Source organism: Lynx rufus, unplaced genomic scaffold, assembly GCF_022079265.1.
Source record: "Lynx rufus isolate CCGP_SWC_20201006 ecotype Redwood Valley unplaced genomic scaffold, mLynRuf1.p SCAF_9, whole genome shotgun sequence".
Lineage (NCBI taxonomy): Eukaryota > Metazoa > Chordata > Mammalia > Carnivora > Felidae > Lynx > Lynx rufus.
The window spans coordinates 67,230,409-67,256,076 of record NW_025814897.1 but is presented as its reverse complement, the minus strand read 5'-3'; the positions used below and the strand labels follow the sequence as shown (position 1 = coordinate 67,256,076).

At 37.8% G+C, this 25,668-nt stretch overlaps 1 protein-coding gene across 1 annotated transcript; it reads left to right on the top strand.

Annotated features, from left to right (window-relative positions):
• The first annotated feature begins 602 nt into the window (after positions 1 to 602).
• On the top strand, positions 603 to 13,225 carry LYVE1 (lymphatic vessel endothelial hyaluronan receptor 1). The gene is made up of 6 exons (XM_047070039.1): positions 603 to 687; positions 4,370 to 4,541; positions 4,650 to 4,789; positions 11,473 to 11,781; positions 12,422 to 12,500; positions 13,039 to 13,225. Exons 1-6 carry the CDS (start codon positions 603 to 605, stop codon positions 13,223 to 13,225), a joined length of 972 nt encoding a protein of 323 aa, XP_046925995.1.
• The last annotated feature ends 12,443 nt before the right edge of the window (positions 13,226 to 25,668 follow it).

The window sequence follows — 25,668 nt, the reverse complement described above, 5'->3', positions numbered from 1 at the left end:
ATAGGCATATACACCCTGTTCTCAGTATTTAAGTGTGCATTTGCTTTCATGAGCTTCTGCATCATCCCCTGCCCACAACCGCCGCCTTCACAAAGATAAGCAGCTGGAGAAAAAAAAAAAATCACTGACTGTGGGAGGAAAAGAAGCACAATCCATGCTCAATCTCCTTTAGAGACAGACATTCCTAAGAGTATATAAATGAATGGGCTCCACAGGTAATAACAATGAACCATGTCAGAACTGAGCTGGTTGGGGAGGTAGGGGATGGCAGGGAATATGGGAATTGGGGAAACCTCTAGCAGTTTATGCTGTGCTATCTGTCTTCCTCATTTGTGTGTTTTCTGAGTCAGCATTAGCTAAATTTTCCAGAAAGCAATCCACAAAGTACAGCCTGGGCATTTAAGGGACGTCACTCATTTCCCCCAGTGACCTTGACAAGTCAGAAGCTTGAAAGCAGGGAAATCCGGATGTCTCAGTTATGAAATGAAGCAGTGGGGCTCCAATGTATTTCCAGAAGACTCCATCTAGACTGGTGATTGCCTGCTTCTATTACTACCAGTGACCACCCAGGGTGCTTCTCTGGCTCATAAGGGATTTGCATAATGGCCAAGTGCTTCAGCCTGATGTTGCTTCTTGCCTCCATCTGGACCACAAAGCTCCTGGTCCATGGCTCTCTCCGTGTAGAAGGTAGGTTTCTTACCAGATTTCCAACCTGAGGCAAAGCAAGATCTTGCAAACTGTCCTAAGCCTACCAAATTCTTAACTATGGATTGCTGGGAGTAGGGGACCCTCAATATCCACAGATCTAGTTCATAGTGTTGCTCTGCCAGAAATGTTTTTACCATATTGTTGACTTCACCAGACTGATTCACATTTACCTTTATGTTATTTTGACTTTTATTTTTGGTTATCGAATCTTTTTAATGAGAATATTTTGAAACAAAATATTGAGGAGAGATCATTTGTTTTTAAAAGTATTTCATTGAAGAAATAAACCATGATTGTAATGAATTTTAAGCAAGCACTAAAAGCTGGGAAAAATGGCCAACTTTCACTAAATATTGACCTGTTTTATATTTTTGGAAGTGTCAATATAATTATTTTAATTTCAATTTTTCTGTATTACAATTGAATGCATATGTTTTTAATATGAAATAAATAGCAAATTAACTGAAAAAGTGTGAAAATATAGGTTTGAAAATTAGTCACTATCTCCCTACCAAAAAGGAATGGCTTTAAGGGATTTCCAGGCTTTTGAGATGCCTAAGTGGTAACCTCACTCTGCAATGTAGGCAAAAAAATTGTAACCACAAATCACTTATTATAGCTCCAGGCAAATGAAAATTTGAGCACTTTAAAAAGAAAGTTGTGTGTTCCTATGCTGGAATAGGCTCTGTGATATAAAGTATGTAGGAATCAGATATCCTGAGTTGATTCATATATTGTTATATTTATTATGAGAGCCTAGAGTAATATTTTTTTTTCAAAATTCCAGAATTGTTATTCTCAAATAAGTTTGGTCCTCTTTGAAATTCCCCTGGGAGACTTTTCCCCACAATGCTGCCATGACTCAAATATTTTGGAAATTGTTCTTTAACAATAATTCCATTGCACTCTGGACTATCTTTAATGATGGCAAAAATTTCCTAAGGAAATTAAATTATATATATCATATTTTATATTATATATAACTTTTATGTACGTAATATATGAAATTTCATTTAATCTTCTCAAGAAGGGGCACCTAGGTGGCTCAGTTGGTTAAGCGTCTGACTTTTGATTTTGGCTCAGGTCATGATCTTACGTTTTTTGAGATCTTCATGGACAGTAGGGAACTTGCTTGGGATTCTCTCTCTCTCTCCCTCTCTCTCTCTCCCTCTCTCTCTCTCTCTGCCCCTCCCCACTCTTGTGCTCTCACTTTCTCTCTCAAAATTAAAAAATCAACTTAAAAAAAATCTTCTCAAGTAGACATTTTATAGATGAAACAGCAGGCTCAAATGAAGCCAAGTGACTTCCTAATGCCGTATAGATGGTAAAAAAAAGCTTGGGTTTGAATTCAACTCTATCTGATCCAAACATACAGTATTTCTACGATGCCTGCTGTTTCCTAAAAATTCTTAAGGAAGAGGTTAGTGGAATAGCCCTTGGATTCCAACTCCCTACTTTTGTCTTTAAAAAAACTAGGAAAGCATAAAAACGACTAATATTTGTTGACTATCTCTTATGGACCCAGTCCCTGCTAGGCACAAGTTATCTAACTTAATTCTGACAAAAATTTTGTGAAGAAGATAGATAGAACCAACCATTTTCATCTTACAAATGAGAACAATAACTTGCCAGAGTCCCAGAGCCTATTAATAACAGGTGAATAATCAAAGCTAGATCCATTGTCCAGAATAGGTCCTTCATTACTCTAAATAATAACTTTTAAGGTAAAAATGAGTTATGATGGAAGAGTAGCAATACCACTTTATAGCGTAATTAATAAACCTTCTCTGCAGGTATTCCTAAAGAAACAGCCATGAGATTTGAACAATAGCAAGCTCATGGGCTAAGCCAAATTCCAGGACAAATGGTGTGTTTGGAGAGTTTAGCTCTAATTGTAGAGTGTGTGTGTGTGTGTGTTCATTTTCTCCTCCATAACACAGTGGGAAGCAAAATAGTGGGGTTTTAGAGTTTGTGGGGTTTGTGCACTCAATCTGTCCTATATCCATGCTTATATCCTTGGGTTTGGGAAAGTTACTTAATCTCCCTGAGCCTCAACTTTCTATTAAAGGAGACAGGGTTTGGCACAGAGTAGCATAAACAGATGATAGATGTTAGAATTAGTATTAGTATTTTTTAAAGTTTATTTATTTATTTTGAAAGAGAGAGAGCAGGGGAGGGGCAGAGAGAGAGGGAGAGAAAGAGAATCCCAAGCAGGCTCCACACTGTCAGTGCCATCCAGGTATCCCTAGTATTAGTATTAATATCCGTATTGCTATAGGTATTAGTATTAGTACATATAGCCATAAGAGGCTGTTTTGTCATTAACACTCATTTTGGGGTGTTGACTCTCTGGTTTCTCATCGTGAGGGCAACGTCTGGAAGCAAATAAGGCCATCCACAAATATTGTGTATCATATACATATTACCTCTTCTAGCTTCTTGCTCCAGAGCATAGCAAGGCCACATGGAGGACTTAGAAATACTCCTTCTATGTTTTCAAGAAACTTATTTTAAATACCAACCTAGAAAGTGATCAAAGCATTTGACTGGGTATCCAACACACAGATCTGTGTACAAGCAACCTCTTGGAAGATTGCAATGCCCTCTTATGGATTTTTGTGGACAAAGCCCAATAGGAATAATGCACCTGAATGCAATACAATTTTGCAATTTTATACAGGTCTATAAATCCCAGATCCAAGAAAGTGATCTAAAGAACTTTTGGATTCATGAATTTTTGAGTAAAATATATTCACAACATATCTATTCAACTGCCTCACCTTCCCTTGAGAGATCAGTCATTAGAGAACTAAAACCAAAAAGCTTTGAAGAGAACATAATGATGTTACTTATGATTTACTGAGCACCTACTTTGTGACAGGCACTATGCTAAGCATTTTTATTTGAATTAATTCATTCAACTGTCACTACCCTATACAATAGATACTGTTACTCTCTCAATTTTATGAATAAGGAAACTGAGGCTCAAAAAGATTAAATAACTAGCCTAAGATCTCAGAGCTAGCAAGTGACATAGGCCAGACTCCAAAACTCAACTTTATTTAGTTTCTCTGTCATGCCAGGTTTACTGCCTGATTTCTTTAGGAACTTCTGAGTAAGCCTGCCCCCCAATGGTCAGAGAACACCTGGGACTGAGAAAGCTCACATTGTGTTATACCAAGTGCAACATTTTTCAGCCCATCTCAGAAATACTGGTGTTCCCAAGCCATATTGGTTTGGTGTATTGTTAGCTGTTCTATTAACCAGAGCCCTGAATTCTATCTTTCTCAAAATCTCAGACCTTTCATTTTATAGACTCTAAAAAGGTTCGCAGCAACTGTATCACCTAGACTCAACCCAAGGAACTGGTGGCGAAAGTCTCTATGTAAAGAACAAGTCTCTATGTAAAAAACCCCTTAATGTAGTGGTGTAGGATAGACTCAAATCTGATGAGAGGTACAGCTGGGACCAGAGCAAAGACCCACCCTAACCCAGCAGGATTTCCTTGTGGGAAATGTCTGGCCTGTTATAGCTAACCGTCAATCCCAGCCACAAGGACCTCACTACTCTAACAAGACAATAATACTTTGCTAGGAAGAATAGCTTACAGGCTGGGAACAAGGACAGCGGCAAATTGAGGACCTCTGTGATTCCTTTGCAGAACTTTCCATCTCAGCACCATGCAGAATTGTAGGGGTCACCCTTGTGAACAAAAAGACAACCCAGCAGCTGAATTTCACAGAAGCCCAGGAGGCCTGTAGGCTGATGGGACTAACTTTGGCCAGCAAAGACCAGATTGAAGCAGCGTGGAGGTCTGGCTTTGAGACTTGCAGGTGAGAAACAACTGTATTCACAATACTGCTGTGCCTCTTCCAGCTCTGTGTTCTTGTTCAGCAGTAGAGATAAATGTTTCCATTCAACTCATGTGTATTCTGTTATAGCTATGGATGGGTTGCAGATAAGTTTCTGGTCATCCCTCGGATTCTCCCGAACCCCAAGTGTGGGAAGAATGGGATGGGTGTCCTGGTTTGGAGAAATTCACTCAGCAAAAAGTTCTTGGCCTACTGTTACAACTCATCTGGTGAGTCATATCTGTAGCCTCTCCATGTTTTCTCTAGCTCTATGACCTGTCTGAGTAGCCCTGAGTAGCAGCAGAAGGAATCTTGGTGATGGTCATTTAATACTCCCAATACTGCCTCTATGTAGGACCAGGCCAGAGTTGGTCATGTGCCCCTCAGAGGAAAAAGTTAGGGAAAATATGACTAAATGGCAACATAGGAAGAGGGCAACCCAGGAGGTTCCATTACCCACATTCCTCCATCTTATAAGATAAATAAGAAGAAGGTAAGGAAATATTCACTATAGACAAAGCAATGTATTGAGTTATCATACTGAACCTTGACAATCTCTTTATAAGGTATACTTTGTCACTCCCATTTTGCAGAGGAGAAAATTTAACCCAAAGGACATAAGTATATTTGTCTAAGTTCTCACTTACAACAAAGATTTTAACACAGGTCTAACTCTGAAAGCATGCTCTTTACCTTACCCTACATTCTTTTAAAGGAGAGGAAATTCAGATGCTACATTTTTTCTTTTTTTTTTAAGTAGGCTTCACACCCAGCATGGATCCCAGTGCAGGGCTTGAACTCATGACCCTGAGATCAAGACCTGAGCTGGATCAAGAGTCAAATGCTTAACTAACTGAGTCACCCAGGGGCCTCACTACACTTGACATTTTTAAGAATAAGATCATTTTATGAAGGAAGGAGTTGAAGTTAGGAAATAGAATTGGTTTGCTCATGGTCACACAGTCATCCTATTAACTTTGCTTGGAGACCACATCCACCTATCCCAAGTGCTCTACCTAAGGAACTTCCCAGAAAGTTTTTCTTTCACTAATTACTTATTCTCTGCTGATTTATTACACTTCACACATACTCATAAATCTGACCTTCTAAAGATCATATACAAGGGCAGATTCCAAAGTCATTCTCTAAGATCCAAGAGATAAGTGTGCACCAGCAACATTATGTTGCCCAAAGGCAACATAGGATCCAAGCAGTTCTCTGAATCAGGAGGCTTTGACCTAGAAAGAGCCCTGAAAGACGCTTTGTCCTCTTCCCTCATTTCATGGATGAAATGATAGCTCAGAATGAAGGTTTGGCTTGTTCTGTTGGTGGCAGAGTCAAAAGTGGAATAAAGCTTTTTTTGTTTGTTTCACCATCCTCCTTCTCTCTTCTGCCTCTTATGCCTACCGCTTTTGGTTGGGGAATTGGTGGTTCACAAACCTGTTTATCTCATAGCCAGCCCATGCCTGTCAAGTGACCTAGCCTTTCAACTTCCTGGCCTTCCTCCCAGCTGTCAGTGTGATGATATGATACCCAGCCCTCTGGACTTCACAAAATGGAGTCAAAGGAAGAGGACTTGGATTTGTGTATTTCCTCATGGTTTCATTTAACTCATACTTCCAACCCCTATATTTCCTGTATGCTTAAAGTTAGATCTAAAGGCTTGATTAGACTCTTGTTCAACATTTTGAGAATAATATTTCATAGATGATATTGTGCATTTTAAATCACATCCCAACTTAATGTCAGTATGTCCCACTATTAATATGCTAACTTTGGTCATTTGAATAATATGGTGACTGCCAGACCTCTCTAAAGGAACTCATAAAGATATGCTTTTCCCCTTGCAATGAGTAAGTAACCCATAATGTGATATTTTGGCACCATGCATATATTCTGACCCCAACTATCTAGTACCTAGAGTTTAAGCAGCCATTGGTTATTCTTACTGGAATCAGTTATTATATGTGGGGTTACAAAATGGTGATGTTTCTAATCTTCCTTTTACATTTATTAGCTGGAATTCTTTGATGCAGAAGAATCTCTCTCTTCTCCAACCCCACCCCCCACACACATTTCTTCCCCCCCTCTTATACTACTATGAATACATTATATTTTACTTATTCTGTGTGTTCAATATGTTGTAATCAATTTTACAATTATTATTCTTTTATTCTTTTTGATGCTCAAATTGTCCCAAATTTGGTGAGTAGGAGCCCCTTCTAGTTGACTTTTGTGTTCTTTATTCCATTAATATTTGAGTAATTCCTTGCTTTCTGACATAATAGCATGTCCCACACTCACGTTGTACTTTCTCTGCCCCTGATATGGAACCAGCCATTTATTTCTCCAAGAAGCCATGTTCTTTTTAATGGAGAATGTTAATTTGAAACCAAGATCTGGATGCAAGTAGTTTTCATTACTACTGGAGTATTCACTGCTTCTTCAGTATTTTTAGTGGATAGCTCTATACATATATAGCTCTCGCTCTCTCTCTCTCTCTCTCTATATATATATATATATATGCAGAGCTATCCACTAAAATACAGACTTATATCTAAACATTATGAATTTGGGGGCACCTGGGTGGCTCAGTCAGTTAAGTATCTGACTTCAGCTCAGGTCATGATCTGGTGGTTCATGAGTTAGAGCCCTGAGTCAGGCTCTGTGCTGACAGCCCAGAGCCTGGAGCCTGCTTCCAATTCTGTGTCTCCCTTTCTCTCTGCCCTTCCCCCACTCATGCTCTGTCTCTCTTTGTCTCTCAAAAATGAATAAATTTTAAAAATTTTTAATAAAAAATAAAAATTATGAATTTGTATTGATATTTCCAGCTCAAATATAACAGGTCAAGCTTTTTCTTAGTTTACTTTGTTTTACACTTATATTTTTCTCTTACACAGAAAATCACAGTTCCCAATAAATAATATTACTATACTTTCTCATCCTATGATAGTTTCAAAATTATAAAACCAACATTATTAGGAATAATGAGCCCATTGAGCGAAATTTGAGATTTCTTTGCATTTCTTTTAGTCCCCAGAATATAGCCCTCTAAGGGTGTACTGTCAATGAAGTATGTGCAAAAGGGACTTGAAAAATTCACAACTCTGTGTAGTTATACTATCAGTTTGAAATAAATTAGGTTCATCTGCTTTTGTTTGCCATCTTTGTGAGGATCAGAGATAATCTAACTTTTATCCAAATGCTAATCCTAAGCATATGCCATTTGTTTTTATAACTTTCTTTTTTATGGTTATCTTGTGAGGTCTATCAGAGTAACTTAAACCTGACCCTACACTTTATCCTAATTGTCTTTTTTATTGCTATCTTTGTGAGCTTTGGGGGACCAGATCTAGGTGCTTTGAATGCTCTGCATGCACCATCTGTTTCATGCTGTTCCCTCCACCACAATGCCCATCTTTCTATTTAGTTAACTGCTACTCTTTATTCAATTCTCGAGTGCCATCATCTTCAAGAAGCCTTCCCATACCCTTTACTCCTATCTTTCCTCTTGGACTCCAACTACACTCTGTGTTTAATATCAGTACATTTGGCACATTCTAAAGAAATCATATTCATAGTTTGAGGTATGTCGTCAACCCAGTAGGAATTATGGGACCAGACTGCTGTTGCTCCCTCACACTGTGGCCCTGTTGGCTATATTTAATGAACAGAGAGGCAAAGGAAAGTAATTGTTAGATAGATCCTGTCTATCATGCTCATACATTATGACAGGCCCTACACATTTATTATCTCATTAACCCTCAGTAAAATGACAGAAGGGTATCATTTCTATTTTCCAGGAGAAATAACTGATGTTTAGAGTATATTTTGCTATGATCCTAGTCAATAAAGGAAAGAGCCAGGATTTAAATCTTGAGTCACTACTCCCATGTAGCACCTTCCATGGTGATGACTACACATCAATAATATACCAGGCCCCGGTTGGGTTCTGGGCATCAATATTTTTAAAAACTCCCCAGATGACTCTAACCTATAGCCAGGGTTCAAAAAATCACTTTTCCCTAGGAGATCTCTAAAATATAACTTTTAGGATTCCAGATACTTCTGGATTCCCCTATTTCTTTGCAATTGCAATAATCTCCTTCCTTATTCCTGGATTGTACTCTCTCCCCATTGCATTTCATCCTCCACACACCTCCACTGATAATTATGTTACTCCTCTGCTCCATAGCCCTTGGTGACTTCCTATTTGAGAATATGATGTAAACTATGAAGCCTTTTACGCATTAAAGTGAGCATGTATGAGAACTCCTGTATATCAGTTAGGAGGTTTGTGGACCCAGTTGAAAATTCCATTTCCTACAAAATACATTCCAAATGCTTTAACAAGGCAATTACGAATCTCAATACTCTGGCTCTAGTCAATCTACCCAGTTTCATCTCCTGCTTGCAGTCTTTCATGCTACCAATCATATATACACTCTACTCTCCAGCCACCCTGCACTCCTTATCATTTTTCTGTAACTACATTTTCAAACTTCTGGATTCTTGGATCATGCTATTCCTATTGACTGGAATATTCTATTCCTTCCTGCATACTAGATGAGCTTCTGCTGTGTTCCAAACATACTGGCCTTTTATTCATCAAACATACTGAGTTCATTCAGCTTTGGGCTCTTGAACTTCCTGTTCTCTTTTCTTGGAATGATTTTGCCCTAGATTTTCAATGACTGGCTACTTTTTATCATTTAGGCCTCAGCTTAAGTATCACCTCACTTTCTCCTATCATCCTATTCAAAGTATCTTCTTGGGATGCCTGGTGGCTCAGTCGATTAAGCATCTGACTTCGGCTCAGGTCATCATCTCATGGTTTGTGAGTTCAATCCCCACGTCAGGATCTGTGCTGACAGCTCAGAGCCTAGAGCTTGCTTTGGATTCTGTGTCTCCTGCTCTCACTGCCCCTCCTCCTCCCCAGCTCATGCTCTCTCTCTCTCTCTCTCAAAAATAAACATTAAAAAAGATTTTTTTAATAGTTAAAAGCAAAGAGGGAGGGAGGCAAACCATAAAAGACTCTTAAATACAGAGAACAAACTGAGGGTTAATTGGGGGGGGAGCGGGGGGAGAGGGAAAAATGGGTGACGGGCATTGAGGAGGGCACTTGTTGGGATGAGCAATGGGTATTGTATGTAAGTGATGAATCACGGGAATCTGCCCCCAAAACCAAGAGCACACTGTACACACTGTATGTTAGCCAATTTGACAATAAATTATATTAAAATTTAAAATTTTTTTTTAATTCAAAGTATCTATCCCCCACCCCTACCAGTTTAATCCTTATTCTCTTTAATTTTCTTCTTAACATTTATCATACTCTGAAATTTCTGGCTTTTAAAAAAAATCTTATCCTTCCATTAGCATATAAGGCCCTTAAAAGTAAGGACTCTGTTTTCTTTGTATCATGACCTTAACACCTAGAACAGTGTTTTGCACAGAGTTGGAACTCAATAAATATTTGTTGAACAAACACATTAACCCTCCATACCTTGCTCAAATGCCATCTCCTCTGTGAATCTCTTTATCAAAATACTTCTGTACTGGAAACTGGAACTAGACCTAATTGTATCTGTATTTTCAGTTCCCAACATATAATGTGCTCATATGTTTTTTCCCTGATATTGAAATTTTTTCATTTTTTGAAGAAAAACTTAGCATGTGCTCAAGAATGAGAAATGTAACTAAAAGTTCAAGGCAGAGGTCAAGGATGATGTGTGTTTCAATAGAGATATTTTATAAGTATAATAAATAGTATAAAATTCTGACTGAATGTGTGTGTAATGACCTTGTCTGGTAATTTATGGTATTTTTCAAAAATGAATGAAATAACTTTTTCTTCCTAGCTAACATTCCAGCTGATGGTACCCACTGCCAGAAATAAGTAGGAATTTGAAATAGATGCAAACTCATATTATATCTATTATATTATACTATATATTATAATATGTCATATTATAATATATCATATGGCTCTGCCATTTACTAGGTATGTGACTTTGGGCAAGTTATTTAATTTCACTGAACTTCAGTTTCTCCCTATAAAATGAGAGTTTAATAAAATTGCTAAATAAAGTGTCATGATTGACTCAGAGTTAGCTGCTCAAAGATGTTGAGTTTCCTCTCCACCAGAGCCAACAGATAGGAAACAGATAAACCTATATCCAGCCCCTGCTCCCCTCCTTAAAATTTTTTTTATTTTGAAGAGCACAGAGAAAGCTGGTTTTAGATCTTTGTCCTGAAGTGGTGTCATCTGTATATATTCAGTCTCCCCAGCTACTCCTTCCATCCTGTCACTTTTCTTTCCTTTCTTTATTCATCAAATATTTATTGAGCATGTATTATGTGCTAGGCACAGGGAATGATAAGACAGGGGTCCTGCTTCCAAGGAGCTCAGTCTATGTAGAGCAGTGCAATGAGAACCTTGACAAGGGAAGTATAAGGAGGTACAAAAACATATGCCTCGGAACCCAATCTAGTCATCAAGTCTGCCTAATAAAGAGATGTTCAATCTGAGACTTGAAGAGTAAGTAATAGCTAAGTAAAGGGGACAAAGAGTCTTACAGGTGAAGAAAGCATCATGGTCAAGGCTTGGATATGAGAGAAAACACATCAAAGAAACTGAAGAAATCTGAGTAGGCAAGAGGAAGGAGAGATACACTGGTCAGATAAGGCTAGCCATGTCAGCAGGAGACAGATCACAAAGGGCCTTATGGGCCACTGAGTAGAGGCAGTCACTGAAGGATTCTAAGGAAGTGATATGATTAGATTTGCATTTTTCTAAGACCATTCTGGCTGCAGTATAAGGGGACTGGAAAGGAGTAACACTAGAGGCAGGAAGAACATTAGGAGGTGTTACAATACTTACTTGTTACTTTATTTTTCCCTCCCCCAACAGATACTCGGATTAACTCATGCTCTCCAGAAGTTATCACCACCAAAGATCCCATATTCAACACTCATGAGGCAACATACACAACAGAAATGATCACCAGTGACAGTGCATACTCGGCTTCATCTACTGTTGCACCTTACTCTACTACACCTACTCTTGCTCCTACTTCTGCTTTGGCTTCCACTTCTCGACGGAAAAGAAAGTTGATTTGTGTAACAGAAGCTTTTGTGGAAACTAGCACCATATCTACAGAAACAGAATCTTACATTGAAAATAAAGCAGCATTCAAGAATGAAGTTGTTGGGTTTGGAGGTAAAAGCTTTCTGTGTTTGCAGTATATTTGTGTGTGTTTGTGTGTTTATGTATAACAGAAAATACATAAAAAACTAGGCTGTCTCCAGATTGGCCATACAAGTAAAACCTTAATGCAAACTCAACTTTCATAAAGTCATAGAACTTGAGGGCTCTAAAGAACCTTAATGATTAAACTAAAAATCATAGTATATGAGTATAAAATAGCTTCACTTTTAAAACTCAAAGACTTTAAAAATAAGACACTATTAATATATCAGAGTTTAATATATATATATATATGTATATATATATATGCTTTTAAATGCCTATGATTAGAAAGTTTGTCTTCCTATTTAAAAGGAAGGGTTTACACCTAACTAGCTCCAAACCTATCATCCCACAGCCACAGAGAGGAAATGGACTCCATGATATTGCAATTTATAGAATAGAGCTTGAGAGGCAAGGCCTGGGATTCTATAGGAAAAGAAGCAAAGAAGCAGATGTGGGCCCAACATTCTAAGTAGCCTCGTTGTGGTCACAGAGAAGGCTTTTCCCCTGCATTATCTGTTGTCTTCATGCGTGTAAAGAATCATTAGAAGAGCAGCACACAACACTGTGTAAGCAAAGGACCCACAGACGATGTCTCTGTTTCCTCCAGGTGTCCCCACGGCTCTGCTAGTGCTTGCGCTCCTCTTCTTTGCTGCTGCAGCTGGTCTCGCAGTTTGCTACATCAAAAGGTGGGGTTGTTGCACATTGTTAGTCTTGTAATGTTTGTCACATTCCTATCTTGTGTTTTTTCCAGGGTTGTTGTTAGCATTTCGTCAGTCAAAACAGAGACAGTAGACTTCTCACATCGTAAATTTTCTCCCTCTTCTCACCTCTCCTCCCTAACACCCAATCTTTCCTACTATTTCAGCACATGCATGTCACCCAGACTTTAGAAACAGGTCAATGGGTGTCCCTTTGAAAATCAAGAGATAAAAAGAAAAGACTGAAATCTAGGGGGGAAGTATATGCTTTATTTTGATTCGGAATTCTCTGTTGTTGGTGGGAGGGTTGTGAGGTCAGCCTTAAGTGTGGCCTGCAAATTTACTGTCTCATCTAAATGAATCCACTAAGGTAGGGATGCAATGTATTTGAGAATGCACATGTTAGCATCTGACATAAAGGTACCAGCATACTGTGCTAATACATGCCAACACAGACAAAGCGTTATCTATTGTCATATGTGTTACATAGAAGTGTCTCACTTTAATTTTATGTTTATGCCTATAGGTATGTGAAGACCTTCCCTTTTACAAACAAGAATCAGCAGAAGGAAATGATTGAAACCAAAGTAGTAAAGGAAGAGAAAGTTGATGATAGCAATCCTAATGGGGAATCAAAGAAAGCTGATAAAAATTCAGAAGAGCCCAAGAGTCTGCCCAAAACTACAGTGCGATGCCTGGAGGCTGAAGTTTAGAAGAGAAAGAAATGAGAGGACACACCTGAGGCTGATTTCTTTCCTGATTCATATCCTGGTCCTAGATGGGGAAACTTAAAGGGCCAAAGAACCAAACAAGAAAGTCCACCCTTGGTTCCTAAATGGAATCAACTCAGGGCTACTTTTGGATTACGGAGTTCACCAAACGGAATTCCCTTCTTACTGCAATCCTTTCTGGATCCTCCTACCTCCAAAGCTTCCCACAGCCTTTCTAGCCTGGCTATGTCCTAATAATATCTCTGTGGGAGAAAGGAGATTTACAAACCACAAGAACCTAAAACAGCTAATCAGAACGCATTTATAAAGAGGCTTCTCAGCTGGCTGACAAGAGGTGCGTTGAGAACCAAGAGATTGTTGAGACCAAGCTTTTCTCTATTGATTCCACAGGCCAGATCCTTTCTTCAGCTCTGAAAAAGTAACATGCATCACCTGGCATGCCCTTCTGAGCCAGGCAAGAACAAAAGAAGGAAGGAAAAGTTCAGCAACTGAAGGTCATGGACATTCCCATGACTTGAGACCTGATCTCTGTAAAGCCAAAATAAGTAGAGAAAAAGAATGAGGCCAAGGATGTTGCCAGCATATTGTCAGCAGGGACTATAAGTACAAACAGGGTCAAAGTAGTCATCTCTGAATAATCTGAGTTGGAATCACTTTTTAGAACACACTTTCTTTTCTCTCTCTCTTGCTGCTGCCATTTTTTCTAGAAGTATATAATTTTATAAAGGAATCCCCCCCAATCTCTTACAAATTTTTATTTTTATTGGAGCTGTATCTGGGAAATTAGTACTGAAGAAAATTACTGTATTAAAAGGCAGTAGAATTTAACAAACATTTATTGATATCCTACTATATGTCAGGTGCTGGGTAAGGTATTATATTCTATAATAGAATATTATTTATCAAAAACAAACAATAAAATGTATGAAGCTAATTTTTTCAGTTTTGATATCCTTAGCTTATCTACTTGCAAAACTAATTTTTTGCTAAGACTAATCCATTCACTATTTTCTCTAATATGGCAGCCACTATAACCTTAATTTATTATTAACATACCTAAAAAGTACATTATTACCTCTACGCACCAAAGCACATTTTGAAAGCGTCATTAACAAATGTATTGCCAGTTCTTTTATCAGCAAGAAGGGCTCAAGAGGCGCAGAAATATTTGTGTCAAAAAAAATAATAAAAGCATTTAGAAAATTTTGTTGCTCCCTTATTTACATAGATGCGTTATAATTTTCATGGAAAACTGAAGTAATCTGTTTTTTGCAAAAGTAAGAGGGACAACTTTGGTTGTTGAAAAACAAATATTTGTAAACCCAGCGGTACATACATCACCATGTGGGGTTATGCTTGCTTTAGGGGGTCTTATTTTAAGTTGGTCAAGTACTCACCCATAAAACAGTCCTTTACTTAGGATACATTACAATCCATTTCAGAATTCACAGAGAGCTGAGGATTCAGGATTGTTCCCCTGTCCTGTTTTTCTAGCTTTCTCTCTCCCTCTCTCTGGTCTTCCCTTTTGGACTAGTATCTTCTTTCCCTTACCAGTGACTGCACAGCTAGCTAGCTCCATGATCCTTTCAGCTCAGAGACCATAAACTGCTGGCAGTCTTTGGTAGTTGGCCCAGAGTATTATCTTAAATTTTGGGTTAATTGCCGGGAATTAAAACTTGAGGGGTGCCTGGCTAGCTCAATCAGTAGAGTATGTGACTCTTGATCCAGGAGTTGTGAGTTTGAGCCCCATGTTGGGTGTAGAGATTACTTAAAAATAAAATCCTTAAAGAAATCAAGGGTTTTCACATATTTATATTTCTGGGTTCCCTTGAAAAGGGAAGATCTGGGGGCACTTCGTCTGACTTCGGCTCAGGTCATGATCTCACGGTCTGGTCCCTGAGTTTGAGCCCTGCGTTAGGCTCTGTGCTGACAGCTCAGAGCCTGGAGCCTGCTTCAGATTTTGTGTCTCCCTCTCTCTCTGCTCCTCCCCAACTCATGCTCTGTCTCTCTCTCTCTCTCTCAAAAATGAATACACGTTTTAAAAAACTTTTTTAAAAAGAAAAATGGGAAGATCTGGAAATCAAGAACCCATATTCCTACACAACAATAACTATCTCAGACTGAGTAGTGGCTGTTCCCTTTAAAAGGCCTCTGCTTAACAGAAGACCATGGGGGAGGGGAAGGGGAAAAAAAAAAGTTAGAGAGGGAGGGAGCCAAACCATAAGAGACTCTTAAATAATGAGAATAAACTGAGGGTTGATGGGGGTGGGAGGGAGGGGAAAGTAGGTGATGGGCATTGAGGAGGGTACCTGTTGGGATGAGCACTGGGTGTTGTATAGAAACCAATCTGACAATAAATTTCATATTAAAATTCATTCATTCACTCATTCATTCATTCATTCATTTAAAAAAAAAAAGGTCTCTTCTTGCTTCACGCCACCACAGTGTTCACTGTCTATTGCATTTTCATGCCAAAATAAAGGTGCCATGTCCCATGGATCTTGTAATACTATTGCCTTTTCTTTCACACTCAGCCCATTTCACTCATTTACAATCTTCCAGGTGCTGAGGTCTATGAGTTTGAAATTCTGGTTTGTCAGTCCTTAAGTTTTATTAGCCTCATCTAGTTCTCAAGTAGTGAAGAAGAAACAGCAAAAAAGAGCCTAAGTAATGGTCTTCCTTTTGTGTGTTAGCTGAAAAATAATCAGATCTTCCACACAAGATCTCTCATCTTGAAGGCATCTACTATATATTAAGACACTATCATCTATTAATTTAGACAGGTGTGTGTCCTCCTCAGGAGGAAGGGGGAAGGAGAAAAACCCCACCCATCCACATATAATCACTAGATAGCCCAGATGCTAACTGCAAACATATTGATGAAATAGGTAACATTCATCGTTAAGGAAGAAAGGAAAGGAAGGAAGGGAGGGAGAGAGGAAAGGAGTAACACTGAGTACCTACTAAGTGGCAGTCATTTTCACATGTCCTATTTAATCACTATGTTTTCTCTGAGAAGAATTATTACTGTCATTTTTTATTAGAACATTTTATTTTTAGAGGAGTTAAATCACTTTTCTATGGTCACACGTTTACTTATGTGCTAAAGGTAGGATTCAATCCCATGTCAGAATGACTGCAGAGCCCATATTCTTTTCCCTACACCACCAGACTCCTTTTGCAAATGACAAGAGAGTGATATAAACTATTCTAGTATGTAAGCTTGAAATCAGGCACTTGCCAAAAAACAATAGTGGGGAGATAAGAAAAACAACTTAGGACTCCTGTCCCAACTTCAGGGAATTTTTCCTAAATCCACTTGCAATAACAAAGAAAAAAGAGAACCACTAAAAACCTTTGAGAACTGTTCCCTCATTGATGCAGACACCAACCTCAGCAAAGACTTACCTGGTCCAGCTCATATGGTCAGAAAATGCAAGGCTCACAAGGATCCAAGATAAGGTCCTCTAAATTCTTCCTTCACAAAGTTAAAAAAATGAAGCCAAATGTCGCTGATAGCTAGAAGTGAAGTAGAGCCAGGTCTACAAGTCTCCTTCCTAGCCAAATTCTCTTTATTCTCCATTGAGCAAAGAGAAATTAGAAGAATGCAAGATATGACCCCAATTCACACCTACAATCTGGCCCTTGTGAAACTAACTGCTTTTTATAAAAACTAGGCCAACTATCAAGTATAAACATGTTAATGTGCGTCCAATAAAAACAAGCAGATTTCTAAGAGTGGAAAGCTGGAGTAAAGCAGAGGACTTGACACCCAGCACATGTATGCACAAAGTGGGAATTCATAAATGCCCACTGGCTTGAACAAGATTGAATCATGTTGATTTCCAGAGCAAAGAATCCTGCATGTTACTGCCCTTCTGTAGACTTTTAGCTGGTTACCAAAGCAAAATCAAACTAGGGAAGAGCAGGTTTCTAAGGACAATAATAATAACACTCAAGTAAATAAATTCTTACCAAGGAATGAGAGAGTTACTCACACACACACACACACACACACACACACACACACACACAGGTTTAAGTTTCCAAACAGGAAGAAAAGCAATTATTTGTCAATTCAATCTCCTAGTTAAATGTAAATAAGATTTAGTTGTTTATCATAATAGTCTATATGTAAGGTCAGGTTTGACCTAAGAGCATTTTTAATAATATTAAAACCAGCTCAGAGCATTCTCCTCTGTTTGTTCTCCAGGAAATGCCCAAATTTCCAGACAGTGCTGATGTGAGTTAGGATGTCCTCCTTTAGTATCTAGGCCATTTACTTTTTATTTAAAAAAAATTTTTTTTTAATGTTTATTTATTTTTTTAAGACAGAGAGACACAGAGCATGAAAGGGGGAGGGGCAGAGAGGGAGGGAGACACAGAATCGGAAACAGGCTCCAGGCTCTGAGCCATCAGCCCAGAGCCTGACACGGGGCTCGAACTCACGGACCGCGAGATCGTGACCTGGCTGAAGTCGGACGCTTAACCGACTGTGCCACCCAGGCGCCCCTAAAAATTTTTTTAATGTTTATTTATTTTTGAGAGAGAGAAAGTGTGAGCGGAGAGAGAAAGACACAGAACGTGAAGCAGGCTCCAGGTTCTGTGCTGGCAGCACAGAGTCCAATGTGGGGCTCAAACTCATGAACTGTGAGATCAAGACCTGAGCCAAAGCCGGATGCTTAACCGACTAAGCCACCCAGGCGCCCCAAGGCCATTTACTTTTTAAAAAATATATTTTTTTAGAATAGTTTTAAATTTACTTAGAAAAAAAGTGGAGATAGTAACAAAGAGTTCTCATATACCCCACAGCCAGTTTCCCCTATTATTAACATCTTATATTAGTATGGTACATTTGCCAGGCTTAATGAACCAATATTGATACATTATTATCAACTAAAATGTATACTTTATTCTGACTTCCTTAGTTTTTACCTAATATCTTTTCTTCTTTTCCAGGATCCCATCCAAGATATCATATTACAGTTAGTTGTAATGTCTCCATAGGCTTCTCTTGGCTTGACAGTTTCTCAGACTTTCCTTGTTCTTGATAACCACATCAATTTTGAGGAGTACTGGTCAGGTATTGTGCATAATATCCTTCAACTGGGGTTTCTCTGATGTTTTCTTATGAGTACACTGGAGAAGGGGAGAAAGAACACAAAGAAAGGTAAAGTGCTATTTTCATCACAGCATATCAAAGATACATACTATCAACACGACCTATCACTGTTGATATTAACCTTGGTGTCCATCAGTTTTCTCCAATGTAAAGTTACTCTTTTTCCCTCTTTCCATACTGTACTCTTTGGAAAGAAGTCACTATGCATAGCCCATACATAAATCGAGGGCAGTTATGCTCTGCCTCCTTGAAAGCAGAATATCTACATAAATTATTTGGAATTCTCCTGTGAGGAGATTCATCTATTTTCCCTCATTAATTTATTCAATCCTTTATTTACATCAGTGTGGATGAATATTTATTTTCTACTTTATGTTATAATCCAATGCTATTTAATTTATTTTTTGCTCAAATTGTTCCTGCTTTGATCACTGGGAATCTTTTCAGTTTGCTCTTGTGTCCCTTTGACCTAAGTTTGCTCCAGTGTCCCTTTGACCTACCCCCATCATGGTGTTTTTATTGTGTACTTCCTTACTTTCTGGCACTGTATGATAACCCAGGCTCATCTTATATATTTCCTGCCCCACTCCTAAAATCAGCCATTTCTCCAAGGATCCCTTGGGGGTTTTTTGTTTGATTGGTTGGATGTTTTTGAGAATGGTCATGGAAATAAAGATCTAGGTGCACTCAGGGCACCTGGGTGGTTCAGTTGGTTAAGCATCCAACTCTTGGTTTCAGCTCAGGTCATGATCTCACACTTTTGTGGATTTGAGCCTTGCATCAGGTTCTGCACTAGCAGTGTGGAGCCTGCTTGGGATTATCTCTCTCTCCGTCTCTCTCTCTGACCCTCTCCAACCTGTGCTGTCCCTATCTCTCTCAAAATAAACTTAAAAAAAAATCTAGATGTGCTCATTGCTGTTGGAATGTCATTTCTTCCAGGCCCTTTCCCAGATATCCAGGCAATAGGAGCCCCAGTAGTCCTAATTTCATAGACCAATGATTCTTTTTTAAATTTGGGGCTCAAAATAGGGTTTTTAACTTTTTCATATTTTCAGACAAAAACATCTAAAATTTATACTTCTAATACTGCTATCATTTTACAAAAGATAGCAAAGGAGAAAGTTATAAAAATCAGAATAAAGAAGAGTCACTAAATAAGTCTAGTTTTATGAAAAACTGACTACATGGACCTTATTTTCCTCATTTTACCAGTGACAACTAACTCACTGATAAGTACCAATCAAAGGATTGGCCTTTACCAATCAACTAGAAGAAATAATTTTCTGAACTGTACTTAAGATAACCCTTTAGGATAATGTGGACATGCTGAGAGCAAGTAAACAAGTCCTATGATTGGGATCTAACTCCTTCTACCTTCCCAGTGGTCTCTCCTTCCACATTCCTTCCCCTACCACAGCCTGGCCCGCTACATACACATACCATTACCATTAAGCAAAAAGAGAGCTCAGTATGTGGAAGGAGAGACAATTTACAATTCACAGTACTTTGAACCTAACTGTACTAAATGCTATAATTTCAACACAGACTATGGGAACTCAGAGGAGAAACAACCTCTGATTTATCTGGAAAGGCTTCATGAAAGTTATGTTATTTAGGCTAGGCTCTTAAGGATCCATAAGATTTTTGACAAGAAATGATGGAAAAAAGTGACAATCTGAGATTTACAGTCTTGAAAAGGCCCAGAGATATGAAAAAGGGAGCAATGTTCCCTAGGTAACCAGTTGTATATCGTGGCTACAGCCTATGGTATCATGGCAATAGGGAAGAGATGGAAAAAAATGAAACTGGAGGGGGGTTATGCAAGGAGCCAATTCTGTGGTGTCTTAATTCCTAGGCTAAATACTCTCTGATTGGCACAGGAAAGCATCATTGAGTTATGATCATCACAGGGATATAATAAGATTTTGAGGACTCTAAAAAATGATTCTAGTGGTGGTGATGTAAAATATGGGCTTAAGAAATTGTTAAACCAAATCTAGCTGATCACTGGACCCATAGAAGGAGATTTATAAAAGCTCAAAATCATGGGCCCCTAACCCAGCCCAAAAGAATCAGAATGTTTTTTCATGTTTAGGACCTAGAGAGATGTACTGAAGCAAACACATAAACAAAAGCAAAATAAATCCCAGAGAATCTGATCCAACTGATCCCAGGATCAGTGAATGGGAATTGCTGAACTACAGAAAAGAGGGATTAGAGACAGTAAGACAAAGAGTACCAGTACAAAATGATAAGGGCTTGGACTCTGGCAGTGCAGATAGGACAAAAAATGGATTCCAGAGAGATATCTGAGACTAAAATCAGAAATAGTGGCTAATTGATGAGATATGAAAGTAACTCAACAAGGACAGTGAAATTTTCAACTTGGGCAACTACATGAATGGTTCTTTCACTAGCCAAGTTAGGGTACAAAGAAAAATTAAGCATATTTGAGATAGAAGATAATGAGTTTGGCTTGAGTATGTGGTGTTTCTGGTATGGAAACAATATGTGAGTGGAAGTATCTATAAAGCAGGTAAATTTTTAGCTATGGGGGAAAGGTAGGACTAAAGATCAGGATTTTTAAGCCATTAACATGCAAGTGTCTTGGGAGGGAATAAGGAGAAATTGGTTTGGAAATAAAATCAAAGAAATATACCTAATAGTTGACAGTGAAAACTGTGGCAGGACAAACATTACTATGCAAACTTTACTTCTCTAATTGCCAGTCTAATTTTCCTCAAAATAAACCCCAAACCAGAAGGGTTTACTTTGCTGGAGAGAGTCTAAGTCAACCTATACAATCAAGGAATGAGAAGGAGGCAGTGATGGAAGGGGAATGAGGAAAAGAAAAAAATTGCAGGGGGTTAGGTGTCAAGAGAGAGTTAGGGGATTTATGGGAGGAGATGCCCCAGAGTACTTGGAGGCTGTGATGGAAGTCAATAGGATTGGAAGGAAATGTTTTACCAAGTTTGCTGTGGCATATGTATGGTCATAGTTTTTGAGAAATGTAAAAATAAATAAAACAGTATTATTTTGAAGTGAATTTTGGTTGTTGTGCTGTGTTTCTTTCACTTCAGCACCACTCTAAGCCTGAATCATACAGACCTAAGCTTAATAAAGAATAAAGAATTATTAGATTTGATAATACAGTAAGAAAGTACAGTTCCTGGAGTACTATTGTTACATTCAGAAAATACAGCCCCCAGAGAAGTGTCATTCAGGGTACATGAATTAAGGGACATAGAGTTTGAATGGTGGCATTAAATATTAACTGAATTGGAATGAACTCAATTTACTTTGTCTTACACATCCTCTGACCTCTCCTTGGTATTTCCTAGACCCGAGTTCAAGCTCTTTATCATTTTTCTTCTATACCACTGCACTGTTTCCAATCTCAGCAAACTCTCTGTCACACCTACAGTCCATCCTTTTCTCCTACATAAATGTATTTTCTCTAATACAGAGCTTATTATATCATTCCTCACACTTTGAGGACTCACCATTTTTTTCCAGAAGGAAGTCCAAACACGTTACTATACTAAGTGGATATGGTGAGTTGGCATTCAGCATCCATTTTGAGTGTGTGCTTTCTTAAACTGTAGAGGATGAAAAATGAAAACTACTTTTCCCAGACTGTCTACAGCTGGACTTCTGGAATCCAATAAGTTCTACCAATTAATGCATATCCACATGAGTTAGAAGGCAGTAAGGAGAGACGAACTTTATGCTACTTCAGCTACTGCTACAGGCAAGCATGATCATGGAAATACTGGTTTTTTCTGCAGCAAAGTTCCAGAATCTAGCCTAGCTTCTTGGGTGTTGAGAGGCAATTATAGTCATAGCAATGATCAGACTTAGTTTTAAGCACTTCTAATGGTTTCATAAGCACCTAATTCCCCATATTAAACTTTTTCTGTTTAAAATATTTGGAGAGGTTTCTGCTTCTCTTGAGGGAGCCCTGATTGATACAAATGCCATTAAACACATTTTACTATTTGGCCCTCCAATCCTCATCTCAAATCTTGTCTTAAGTCATTCTTAAATGATATTTCACACTATAACCACAAAAGATCATTTGCCATTCCAGAATTTAATCTATCCTATACACTCTCATCTCTACAAATGCTATTCCTTCTATTCTCATTACCCTTGATTTTCTTCCTAATTGTATTAGTTATTTGTTGCTGTATAACAAATTACCCCAAAACTTACTAGGTTGTAACAATATTTATTATCTTGTGTTGCTGTGGGTCAGGAATGGGGTCCTCTGCTTCAGGGCTTTCACAGAGTTGCAATCAAAGTGTTGGCCAGGGTTGTATTCATCTCAAGGCTCTATTAGAAAGGTATCATTTCCAGGTTCATTCATACTGTTGTTGGCAAGATTTAGTTCCTTGTTTGCTATTGGCCAAAGTTTGCCCTCAGTACCTTCCCATGTGAAACTATCCATTGGGGCAGCTCATAAAATGGCAATTTACTTCATTAGAGCAAGCAAGAGAAAAAGCCAAAGACAGAGGGTAATAGCAAGATGGAAATAATAATCTTTTAGACCAAATCTTGGATGTGACATCCTATTACTTTTGCTATAATTCTATTCATTATAAGCATCACTATGTCCAGACCACACTTAAGGGGAGGGAATTATGCAAGAGCATAAATACCAAAAGGCAGGGAGCCATTTTAGAAGGCTACCTCCCACATTAATGAATCCTTCTCATTCCTTCTCTTTGCAATTTGTTTATATATCACTACCTTGTACTATTGTTAGTTGTATACGATATTTTATTTTTCCTTTTATCTTTAGCACTTGTGTAGTACATGCTAACCTAGCACATACTTAGTTGGCTTTCAGTAAATGTTGTTGAATGAATGAATGCATATATTCTTTGGGATTTCACAAGTTCCAAGTCTTACCTTTATCCAGCTGTCTATACTAAGTGTTAAGATCATTCACTATAGGACCAAGTGATCCTGTCCACCTAAATATTGTTCATTTTGATGTCCTACTTTTAGTATAGAATGCAGTTGTTAACAAACCAGAAGAATGAATAAAGGCTATTGTGTTTGAACTTTACTCTCTGAGTTGGCTATTGACTCACTGCTATTGTGAGCAATCTCACATTAATATTTATTTTAACAAGGAAACTGCAGTGTGTTTTGAACTGTGGTCAAGTCAAAGAAAGTTGAGGGCCCCTAGGAAACCACATAGCCAATAAATATTGACAAAAATTTGGTTCCTTGGTCTCTAGATTTTTACTTTAGTCTTTGAAGGCTAAGATGCTTTCTTGGCAATCTGGAATTCTGCCTAACAAATACTATCATTTTCTAGAAATTAGAATCCTTTTGAAACATTTCCAGAGTTTTAATTTTACTACTCCAACTGTGTTGTTGTTATTTTCTTTGGGTTTAGTCTTCAGCTAAGTTGAAGACATTCTTTGTGATCAAAAAAAAAATAAAAATCAATTAAAAGTAAAATATCTATGAACAAAAAAAAGATCTGATAGAATACTCCATATACAGATTCTTTTATCTATGAAGATAATAATTTCAGCAAAAGTCAATATTATAAATAATAATTGTAATAGCAAAGACTTAGATGTTACAAAACTGCATAAACTGCTGTATCATAGAGGTGCCTGGGTGGCTCAGTTGGTTAAGCATCCAAGTTCAGCTCAGGTCATGATCTCACAGTTCATGGGTTTGAGCTCCACATTGGGCTCCCTGTGTCAGCGTGGAGCCCACTTTAGATCCTCTGTCTCCCTCTCTCTCTGCCCCTCCTGCACACATGTGGTCTCTCTTTCTCTCTCAAAAATAAATAAACATGAAAAAAAGTGCTGTATCATAGCAAAATATTAAAATCATATTACATTTTCTCCATTAGTAGGTTTTTGAAAATAATCTATTAAAAAGCAGCAAGAGAAAAGAAGACAGTTACATGCAAGGGGAAACCCCTATAAGGCTATCAGCAGATTTTTCAGCAGAAACTTTGAAGGTCAGAAGGGACTGGCATGATATATTCCAAGTGCTGAAAGGGGGAAAAGTGCAGCCAAGAATACTCTATCCAGCAAAGCTATCATTCAAAATAGAAGGAGAAATAAAGAGTTTCCTAGATAAACAAAAGCTAAAGGAGTTCATGACCACTAAGCCAGCCCTATAAGAAATTAATTAAAGAGGACTCTGAGTGCAAAGGAAAGACCATAAGTGAGAGTATGAAAAGTAAAAAACACAAAAGCAGTAAAAATAAGTATTTCTGTAAAAATCAGTCAAGGGATTTGTAAAATAAAAAGATGTAAAATATGACACCATATACCTAAAATGTGGGAAAAACGGACAAAAGATAAGAATGGACTATTCACAACAAAATTGAAAATGGCTCTTAAATGACTACTACTCATAATAAGAAACCATGAAAATTATCCTTGCTACACCACTTCTATCAGGTTGGCACAAATTCAAAAATGTGACAGAATATTCTTCTGATCCAGGTGCAGAGTAATGAGCACCCTCATATATTCCTGCTGAGAATTCTTCCCATAGAGAGAACTTAGGTAATACCTGGTTAAAACAACAAAAAAAAGTGAAATTACTTACATAAAAGATCATTGACTGTTGAATTCTGTGGATAACAACAACCCAAATGTCCATCAAAAGGGGTCTGGTTAAAGAAATTATGATAAAGCCATGTTTGAATTCTATGTAGTTATCCAAAAATGAAGTAAATCTCTATTTTTTAATTACTCTAATATGAAATGATCTTCAGGATATATTATTAAGTGAAAAAAAAAGGAGTTACAGAACACTATACATTGTGTAATAATGGGGTAGAAAACACAAACACGTTTCTACTTTTATTTATGTTTGTGTATGTATTTGCTTATATTTGCAAAAATCCTGGAAAAAATACAAAAATGTTTAAAAGTAGGAGTAAAGAGGTAACAGGGTAGAGGACTGGGAATGGGCATGACACTTCTCCAAATATGCCTTATTATATAATTCCAACTTGGGAAACGTAGAAAAATTTTACATTTCAAAAGTGAAATTAAAAAGAAATTTCTAAAAGTAATAAAACAAACTGAGGAACTACTAGAAAAAGGAGAATTATTTCAAGGGACTAGAACACAGCTATTTTGACTCTGCATCACTAGTGATACATAGTCTAAAGACAAATAGAACAGTAAGAACATGTAAAGTCATTCAGTAACCAGTCAGTATATTGGGATTTTTATTTTGTATCTATTTTCTATATTTTATAATATAAATAATTACTTAATTAGGTAATATGATTTTCAATGTAAGATTAAAG